Raw genomic sequence first — 10100 nt, 5'->3', positions numbered from 1 at the left:
GGTTCTTATTAGGCTTCGGCCTGCGGCAAAGGCCCCTGTGGTTTCCTCGCTTTGCAGCCCACGCACCTCGGTCCGCGGCCACCGCACCCGGCGTCCTAGGGGTGAAACCAGGAACCCCCCTCCCTCCGGCTTCGGAGAGAAATGGAGCCAGCTGTGGGTGTGAACACTCATTTATTTAAACATTGTCATAAGTAGGCAAATACCCAGCACCAGCCTATTCGAGGGTACAGATTTTCATGGATTATCGCCCATCAAGCCTTCAGACCCTTCCCTCCTCCACAGCCCCCGAGGGTGGAGGCGCTAGAGTTGTTTAGGCTTCTGCCCAGAAGCTACGAACGAAATTCCACGCCTTCATCCGATTTCTTTCCGGAAAGCCCCATTCCTTAAGTACCCCCATGTCTCTGATCTTTCAGCCCTGTCCCATTCATATTTTCTGCTTTCCTACCACCCACACACCCACGATTGTTAATAACAATAGTGACAACAACAATAATAATACTGTAATAATATTAATAATACTTCACATTTGTACGAAGCTTACAGAATGTTTTCACAGATAGCGTCTCGTCTGAGCCTCCCAACAGTTCTGTGAGGTAGGCATTCTCACTTCCCGTTTTACAGACGGAGTAACTGAGGCTCAGGGAGGTAAAGGGATTTGCTCAAGGCCACACAGCTAGTTAGTGGTAAAGCTAGAACTTGATCCTAGCACCCCATATTCAAGTCCAGTGTTGCAACACTATAGCTCCCTCTGCAAAGTGGAGAGACATTTCTTACCCCAGTCAGGCCTAAGGGGCGGCCCGAGGAGTCAGGAGGCTGAAACTTCTCAGACTGGGGGAGGGAAGGGCTCAGCAGCGGCGGGGGGAGTTGGGGTACTTGGTCTTCAACTCCTGTTTGAACTGGCGGTACAAGATCTTATTGTGCTGATTTTCAGCCTCCTTTTGGGGATGGAACTTCAAAGCTTCCTTGAAGCCCTTATGAACGAGGAAACCTTCATTCAAAACCTCAAAATCGAACCCTGCCACGTGCAGCTCACAGGCCTGTGGAGTGAGAGACAGGTCAGCAAAGTGGGAGACATTCCTGGGGCCAAGATTGACACCCCTAAAACCGAACTCCAGCACCCTCACCCCTCTGGAGGCATCTGGATCTTCCACACCACGCAACCACTTCCTGACCTGGGATCCTTCCTGCCTCCCTGCCTCAATTCCACCCAGCACCACTCCTCATAGCTCCCTGACCCACAGGCCTACTCCCCTCTCCCACCCCCCCTTCTCCCCCACCCACTCACTCACCCTCCCCTCCACCTCTTGCCTCTCCCTCCCACCCCCCTGCCTCCCCTGCCCTCCCCTCATGGGCACCTGGCTGATGCGATTGAAGCCATACTGCCGAAAGCGCTCATCGAAGGGGGGCACCTTGCCTCCAGCCACATAGAATGGCTCCCAGGGGTCCTGCCAGGGCACCACGTAGGAAGGCCTCAGCAGGCTCTCTTCAGGCAGGTTGACCCAGCGGGAGTAGTTGGTGGGTGCCTGGCAGGGCGTGCACAGCCCATAATAGAAGGGGCGCACCTCGCCCACCTGGTAGAGCTGCACCAGCTCCGTCTTACTGACGGGCATGCGGCGGGCTCGACGGATCTCGAAGGCAGGCACCACCAGCGCGGTGCCCGCCCACTGCTTGCTCTGATCCAGCAGCTCCCGCAACCCTCTCCACAGCCCCTCGCTGGGCACCATGTCCACATCGATCACCAGTGCGTAGTTGGCCCCTTCGCGAGCCAGATTCCTCAGCAGGTTATTAGGATAGGAGACGTTGGTGCCCAGCGCATAATTGATCCCGGGTTGGGCCACTCTGGCTAGCTTGTCAAAGACCTCCTGGCAGGAGCGCAGCAGGGCAAACTCCCCCGGCTCCCGGGGGTCGGGCACGGCGGCCTCGTAGCGCGAGGGGCACACTAGGTGCATGGCGACCCTGGAGCGCATGTCGGGGCAGTGGCTGCTCAGCGCGTAGGCCAGCACCGTGGCCAGCTGCGCCTCCTCCTTGGTGGCCGCGAACACCGACACGGACATCGGGCCCTCCCAGCGCCCCAGCAGGCCGGACAGGTGCAGCAGGTTGTCCACGCTGGCGTGCGTGGCCAGGATCACATCGTTGGGATCCATAGTGGTCTTCAGCAGGCCCCTGTAGACGCGGTAGTCACCGCTGGAGTCCAGGACGCCTCCCGAGGCCAGCGCGGTACGGAGCTGCGCCTTGACCTGGTCCACGGACCGCGGGGACGGGGGAAAGAACTCGAAATACTGGTCTTGTTCCTCCTGCCCGTGCAGCCCGGACAGCAGCGACAGGTAGAGCAGCTGCAGCATCGCTACGAGCATGAGGGCGGCCAGAAGCAGCTGGTAGAAGGCGCACCGGATGGCGTAGGACATCTGCATGGCTCTCCGGGCTTAGAGCGCGCAGCAGGGACCACCAGCCGGAGCCTCTGCCAGCCACCCGCGAGCCGGGATTTACCGCAGCGTGCCGAGCGCAGCCGAAGCGAACCGAGTCCAGCCGAGCCCCGCAGCTCCGCCCGCCGACCGGCTTCGGTCGCGCGCCAGCCCCTGCGAGGGAGGAGGAGCCACCGCGCCCGCGCGCTTTGCAAACGCTGGGACTGCCGGAGCGCGCGGGTCGGCGCTGCGGCCCCTGTTGTCCCACCGCATCCCGTCCCGCTGGGTCCTCCGGAACGTGTGCCCCCTCGCTCCCCGCAGTGCGCGACCCCTGGACCCAGCGCGCCCTGAAACCCCGTGCGCTCGTCCCCGAGTCAGAGAGGGGAAACTGTGGCAGAGCTCGGCTGCTGCCTGATGAAGGATGGCCTGGGTTCCCGGCTGTGGCGGGCAGAAAGGAAAAAATAAAAAACAAAAACGTTTATTTCCGCAGTTTCTCGCTGCCCTAGGTGTCCTAAGAGATCTTCGCTGGAGAGTGGGTAGAGGGGGCTAGGAAAGTGCGTAGGAGATGAGTGATAAGAGAACATAGAAGGACACCCTTCGCGTGGGACGAGGTGGCCGAGTGGTTAAGGCGATGGACTGCTAATCCATTGTGCTTTGCACGCGTGGGTTCGAATCCCATCCTCGTCGCTGGTATTTTACAAAATAAATGATTCTTAATTTTCTACATCCGTCTGTCTAGCGCAGGAAGTTGCAAAGAATTGAGCTGGGGTTGGGGGCGCTGTCCTGGGGCTCTGACATCTCATTGTTAGCACTGCATCTCGCACTTCGGCAGACTCCAGATCTCTGAACCTCTGTGGAGAGGTCAAGGTTGTGTTTTTCTTTGTCTCTATATACAGGTCCCAGGGGTTGGTGGCACCGAAAAGAACAGAACCGGGATTCTGGCAGATGCCAACCTGAGGATGAATGTGTTATCTGCAGCAATTGGAGAGTTCCCTCCTGCCTGAAGTAGTGAAACTTGGGTAGGAGTAAGGATGTTTGATCATTTATTACTCTATTCTGCCTACTGATTCCTCCCACTCCTCCATTTCTCTCTTCCCGGAACTTCTCCCAGAAGTCGTGTAATAAATGTTTGTGGATTCATTGATCCATGGAATCTTTAGGAGAAGTTGTGGGAAAGTCCATGACCTGGAAGGCCAAATCAAGTATGTAAATAATTACATAACAGATACATGACCTTTGTGGCCTGAGCCAGGGGTGCCCCTATAGGACAAACGGCTGTGAATCTTGGGAAGGTGCATTGGGACAGACTAGGGAGGGCCTGGAATATCAGAATGAGGTGTTTGTCTGCTATTCCACAGGCAGTAGGGAGCCAATGAAGGTTGTTGAGATGAGGGGCAGCCAGGAGACCTATATCCTGCAGCCCAGTGAGATAACACCTACTTAGCACCTGCTCCCTGCCAGGGGCTGTGTTAGGCACCTGAGATGGGACAGCTACTGTCCTTGAAAGTTTTCACTGGTACCTGTGCCAAGATAGAGGAGAAAGGCAAGCACAGATCCCGACAGCACAGGCCTTGCAAACAGGGGGCTTGGAGGCCAGATGTTGTGCCCATATGGGTTTTCTTCGGCCTAATCAGTGTTTAAAAATAACAGTTTGAATCACATTAGTTGTTAACTTTGGGAAGTCAGGAGACTTCACAATAAAATGCATATTTCCAACTTCTGGATTTAAAATTCTGGAAGATCTGGCAATGCCAGGCCTGCATTTCCACAAGTGACAATTGGCCAGAGCTCCCCCTGTGTAAATGGGCTTTACCAAATTCTCAATTCCGGCCCTTCCCCACCTGCCTGGACCTTTGAGCATCTGAGTTTCATCGTCAGCGCTCAATGCGCAGTTGCTGCCTTGATGGATAAGATTTTCCCAGGCATTCCCCACCCCACAATGCTAGGCACATAGCAGGCATCAATACATGTTTGTTGAATAACTGTGAAGTGTCCCCAGAGGGAGCCTCTAGTCAAAAGGAAGACCGTAAAGTAATGACAGGGCCTTGGTGAGGTGTCATGGAAGGCCCAGAGGAGGGCACAGAACCTGCTAACAGAATCTGCTGTTGTGGGCAGAGAGGCCTGGCTGGGGTGGGGGGAGACATGGAAGAGTCAAAGACCAGAGTTAATAACCATTTACAATGGGTCTGCTGATGCCCCTGCTACATCCCTCTGGCTGGCTTTCCCTGGGAGACTCCACTGCCCTCTGACTAAGGGCACTGGGCTCCTTCCACTCCCTGCCTAACAGCTCCAGCCAGATCCTGGCCTCGCTGGCCCTGGAGATCCCACCCCCTTTTCTAGGCCGGTGACTGCTCTGTCCATATCTACCACCACCCTACCACACCCCTGAACTGAATTGCCAGGCCTGTCTTCCAAGGCACCTCCAAGTGGGTTCGAACTACCAACCTTTCAGCTACTAGTTGAGTGCTTAAATATTTACGCCACCCAGGGGCTACTAGATTGAGGCTTGTTGTTGTTAGGTGCTGCGGAGTTGATTCTGACTCATAGCAACCCCATGTGACATAGTAGAACTGCCCCGTAGGATTTTCTAGGCTGTAATCTTTATGAAAGCAGATCTCCAGGTCTTTCTCCCAAGGAGCCACTGGGTGGGTTCCAACCACCAACCTTTCGACTAGCAAAGGAGCGCTTAGCTATCGTACCACCAGGGCTAGAAGACAGTTACCCAGAACCTTTACCTTCACCAAGGTGAAAGCTAATGGGCTGTGGTTTCCTGAACAACAACAAAAAAAAAAAAAAGAAAAAAACAAATCCATTGCTGTTGAGTCGATTCCAACTCACAGTGACCCTGTGTACAACGGAACGAAACACTGCCTGGTCCTGCGCCATCCTCACAGTCGTTGCTATGTTTGAGCCCATTGTTGCAGCCATTGTGTCAATCCATCTCCTTGAGGGTGTTTTCCTTCTTCGCTGACCCTCTACTTTATCAAGCATGATGTCCTTCTCCAGGGACTGATCCCTCCTGATAACATGTCCAAAGTACATGAGACGAAGTCTCGCCATTCTTGCTTCCGAAGGGCATTCCGGATGTACTTCTTCCAAGACAGATTTGTTCATTCTTCTGGCAGTCCATGGTATATTCAACATTCTTCACCAACACCCTAATTCAAAGGCATCAATTCTTCTTTGTTCTTCCTTATTCGTTGTCCAGCTTTTGTATGCATATGAGGCGACTGAAAATACCATCCCTAAATTCTCCCAACAGCCCTATGACGAAGTCTGTCCCTTTGCACTGTCTTAGTTATCTAGTGCTGCTATAAGAGAAATACCACAAGTGGGTGGCTTTAATAAACAAAAATTTATTTTCTCACAGTTTAGGAGGCTAGAAATCCAGATTCAGGGCGCTGGCTCTTGAGGAAGGCTTTCTGTCTCTGTCAGCTCTGGGAGAAGGTCCTAGTGTCTTTTCAGCCTCTCTTCCTCAGTTCCTTGTGGATCTTCATGCGGTGTAGCATCTGCCTTCCCCATCTCTACTTGCTTGCTTCTGTGCCTAATTGGCTTCTTTTATATCTCAAAAGTGATTGTCTTAAGACACACCCTAAAATGATACAGCCTCATTAACATAACAAAGAAACCTTATTGTCAAATGGGATTACATCCACATGTATGTTGTTGTCGGGTGCTGTCCAGTCCATTTTCGACTCATAGTAACCCTGCGTGACAGAGTAGAAGTGCCCCATAGGATTTTCTTGGCTGTAATCTTTTACCAGAGCAGATTGCTTGGTCTTTCTCCTTAGGGGCCGCTGGGTGGGTTTGAACCACCAACCTTTTGATTAACAGCTGAGCGCTTAACCATTGTGCCACCAGGGCTCCTTTCCACATGTATAAGGGTTAGGATTCAAACACGTATTTTTGGAGGACACAATTCAACCTCTAACACCACCCCATGGTTTTCTCCCTTCTCCCATAATGCTCTCCTCCTCACAGTCTCTCTACATGCAACATGGCCTTCATAGCTTGGCTTTGGAGCTCCCAATCCCCTGAAACCTTCAGAACCACCTCAACCTGGAGGGAGTCTTCTGTCTTCAAGTGGGGGAAGGACTGAATTCTTGTCTGAAGCAAACAAGTTAATGCTTGGCTGTCCAGTATGGCACCTTGGGGTCTTTGGAGAGACTTTTCTTGGGAGGCAGAAAGGCAGAATGTGGACCCGGAAGTTGGAATCCCACTCTGTGAGGACTTGAGCAAGATACAGAGCCTCTCCCTCTCTCTTAGTTTTATAACATCTTTTTAAAAAATCTGAGGTAAAATTCACATAGCATAAAATTGTTTTTGTTATTATGTGCCATCAAGTTGGTTGTGACTTACAGCGACCCTGTGTACACCAGAACAAAATACTGCTCGGTCCTGTGCCATCCGCACAATCGTTGCTATCTTTCAGCCCATTGTTGAGGCACTGTGTCAATCCATCTCGTTGGGTGTCTTCCTCTTTTTCGCTGACCCTCTACTTTACCAAGCATGATGTCCTTCTTCAGGGACTGGTCCCTCCTGATAACATGTCAAAAGTATGAGATGAAATCTCACCATCCTTGCTTCCAAGGAGTGCTCTGGCTGTACTTCTTCCAAGACGGATTTGTTTGTTCTTTTGGCAGTCCGTGGTATATTCAATATTCTTTGCCAACACCATGATTCAAAGGCATCGATTCTTCTTCAATCTTCCTTATTCATTGTCCAGCCTTTGCCTACATATACAGCAGTTGAAAATACCGTGGCTTGGGTCAGGCATACCTTAGTCCTCAAAGTAACATTTTTGCTTTTGAACACTTTAAAGAGGTCTTTTGCAGCAGATTGCCTAACACAATACGTCGTTTGATTTCTTGATTGCTACTTGCAAGGACATTGATTGTGGACCCAAGAAAAATGAAATCCTTGACAACTTCAATATTTTCTCTGTTTATCACGATGTTGCTTAAAAGTGCAGTTGTGAAGATTTTTGTTTTCTTTATATTGAGGTGTAATCCATCGTGAAAGCTGTAGTCTTTGATCTTCATCAGTAAGTGTTTCAAGTCCTCTTCACTTTCAGCAAGCAAGGTTGTGTCATCTGCATAACACAGGTTGTCAGTGAGTTTTCCTCCATTCCTGATGCCGTATTCTTCTTCATATACTCTGGCTTCTTGGATTATTTGCTCAGCATACAGACTGAATAAGTATGGTGAAAGGGTACACCACCTCTCCTGATTTTAAAGCATACAGTGTCCCCTTGTTCTGTTCGAACGACTGCCTCTTAGTCCATATACAGTTTTCTCATGAGCACAATTAAGTGATTTGGAATTCCCATTATTTGCAATGTTATCCATAATTTGTTACGATCCTCACAGTTGGATGCTTGTGCATAATCAATAAAACAGAGGTAAACATCTTTCTGGTATTCTCTGCTTTCAGCCAGGATCCTTCTGACATCAGCAATGATATCCCTCATTCCATGTCGTCTTCCAAATCCAACTTGACTATCTGGCAGCTCCCTGTCGATGCAATGCTGCAGCCATTTTTGAATGATCTTCAGCAAAATTTTACTTGCCTATGATATTAATCATATTGTTTGATAATTTCCGCCTTCTGTTGGATCACCTTTCTTTGGAATGAGCACAAATATAGATCTCTTCCATTCGGTTGGCCAGCTAGCTGTCTTCCAAATTTCTTGCCGTAGATGAGTGAGCACCTCCAGCGCTGCATCCGTTTGTTGAAGCATCTCAGTTGGCATTCCGTCAATTCCTGGAGCCTTGTTTTTTGCCATTCTCTTCAGTATAGCTTGGACTCATTCCTTCAGCATCATCGGTTCTTGATCATATGCTACCTCTTGAAATGGTTGAACGTCGACCGATTCTTTTTATTACAGTGACTGTGTGTATTCCTTCCAACTTCTTTTAATGCTTCCTGCGTCATTCAACATTTTGCTCATAGAATCCTCTAAAATTGAACACAAGACTGGAATTTTTTCTTCAGTTCTTTCAGCTTGAGAAATGCCAAGCGTGTTCTTCCATTTTGGTTTCCTAATTCCAGGTCTTTGTACATTTTATTATAATACTTTACTTTGTCTTCTCACGCCGTCGTTTGAAATCTTCTGTTCAGCTCTTTTACTTCATCATTTCTTCCACTTGCTTTAGCAGCTCTACATTCAAGAGTATCAGCTGAAGAAAATTAGAGCAAGTCCACGAGAGCCAAAGTACCACCTTGAGTATATTCCACTTGAATTTAGAGACTACCTCAGGAATACAGTTGAAACATTGAACACTAATGACCAAGACCAGAGTAGTTGTGGAATGACATCAAAGACATCATACCAGAAGAAAGCAAAAGGTCATTAAAAAGACAGGAAAGGAAGACAAGACCAAAATCGATGTCAGAAGACTCTGAAAATTGCTCTTGAATGTAGAGTAGCTAAACTGAATGGAAGAAATGATGAAGTCAAAGAGCTGAACACAGGATTTCAAAGGGCAGCTTGAGAAAACAAAGTATAGTGTTATAATGAAATGTGAAAAGACCTGGAATTAGAAAACCAAAAGGGAAGAACACGCTTGGCATTTCTCAAGCTGAAAGAACTGAAAAGAAAATTCAAGCCTCGAGTTGCAATATCGAAGGATTCTGTGGGGAAAATATTAAATGATGCAGGAAGTATCGAAAGAAGATGGAAGGAATACACAGAGTCACTGTACCAAAAAGAATTGGTCAACGTTCAGCCTTTTCAGGAGGTAGCATATGATCAAAAACCAATGATATTCAGGGAAGAATTCCAAGCTGCACTGAAGGCATTGGCAAGAAACAAGGCTCCAGGAATTGATGGAATACCAATTGAGATATTTCAACAAATAGATACAATGCTGGAGGTGCTCACTTGTCTGTGCCAAGAACTTTGGAAGACAGCTACCTGGCCAACTGAGTGGAAGAGATCTATATTTGTGCCTATCCCAAAGAAAGGTGATCCAATCGAATGCAGAAATTATTGAACAATGTCATTAGTATCACAGGCAAGTAAAATTTTGCTGAAGCTAATTCAAAAACAGTTGCAGCAGTACATCGACAGGGAACTGCCAGAAGTTCAAGGAAGATTCAGAGCAGGACGTGGAACAAGGGCTATCATTGCAGATGTCAGATGGATCTTGGCTGAAAGCAAGAATACCAGAAAGATGTTTACCTGTGTTTTAGTAACTTTGCAAAGACATTCGAATGTGTGGATCATAAAAATTATGGATAACATTGCAAAGAATGGGAATTCCAGAACACTTAACTGTGCTCCTGAGGAACGTGTACATAGACCAAGAGGCAGTCGTTCCAAGAGAACAAGGGGATACTGCGTGGTTTAAAGTCAGAAAAGGTGTGCATCAGGGTTGTATCCTTTCACCATACTAATTCAGTCTATATGCTGAAAAAATAATCCAAGAAGCCAGACTATATGAATAACAACATGGCATCAGGATTGAAGGAAGACTCATTTAACAACGTTTGATATGCAGATGACACAAACTTGCTTGCTGAAAGTGAAGAGGACTTGAAGCACTTACTGATGAAGATCAAAGATTACAGCTTTCAATATGGATTGCACCTTAACTTCAAGAAACCAAAAATCCTCACAACTGGACCAGTAAGCAACATCATGATAAACAGAGAAAAGATTGAAGTTGTCAAGGATTTCATTTTACTTGGATCCAC

The 10100-nt window shown here is 48.7% G+C and overlaps 1 protein-coding gene and 1 non-coding gene across 2 annotated transcripts; one reads left to right on the top strand and one right to left on the bottom strand.

Moving 5' to 3' along the window:
• Nucleotides 1-154: 154 nt before the first annotated feature.
• On the bottom strand, nucleotides 155-2551 carry B4GAT1 (beta-1,4-glucuronyltransferase 1). The gene is made up of 2 exons (XM_004383702.2): nucleotides 1356-2551; nucleotides 155-1037 (listed from the first exon to the last, which is right to left on the bottom strand). The coding sequence occupies exons 1-2, from the start codon at nucleotides 2409-2411 to the stop codon at nucleotides 846-848; spliced, it is 1248 nt and encodes a 415-aa protein (XP_004383759.1). The 5' UTR covers nucleotides 2412-2551; the 3' UTR covers nucleotides 155-845.
• A 456-nt stretch (nucleotides 2552-3007) lies between these two features.
• On the top strand, nucleotides 3008-3089 carry TRNAS-GCU (transfer RNA serine (anticodon GCU)). The gene has a single exon. It is a non-coding gene; the product is annotated as a tRNA-Ser (tRNA).
• Nucleotides 3090-10100: the final 7011 nt, after the last annotated feature.

Source organism: Trichechus manatus, unplaced genomic scaffold (assembly GCF_000243295.1).
Source record: "Trichechus manatus latirostris isolate Lorelei unplaced genomic scaffold, TriManLat1.0 scaffold00113, whole genome shotgun sequence".
In the NCBI taxonomy this organism is placed as follows: Eukaryota; Metazoa; Chordata; class Mammalia; order Sirenia; family Trichechidae; genus Trichechus; species Trichechus manatus.
This window is presented reverse-complemented; position numbering and strand designations above follow the sequence as displayed.

Excerpts from the sequence above, each read along its gene's own strand:
- B4GAT1 (XM_004383702.2), bottom strand. The coding sequence starts at position 2,411 with ATGCAGATGTCCTACGCCATCCGGTGCGCCTTCTACCAGCTGCTTCTG. Across the intron at positions 1,038-1,355 it reads GCTTCAATCGCATCAGCCAG|GCCTGTGAGCTGCACGTGGC; the intron begins GTGCCCATGAGG and ends CTCACTCCACAG.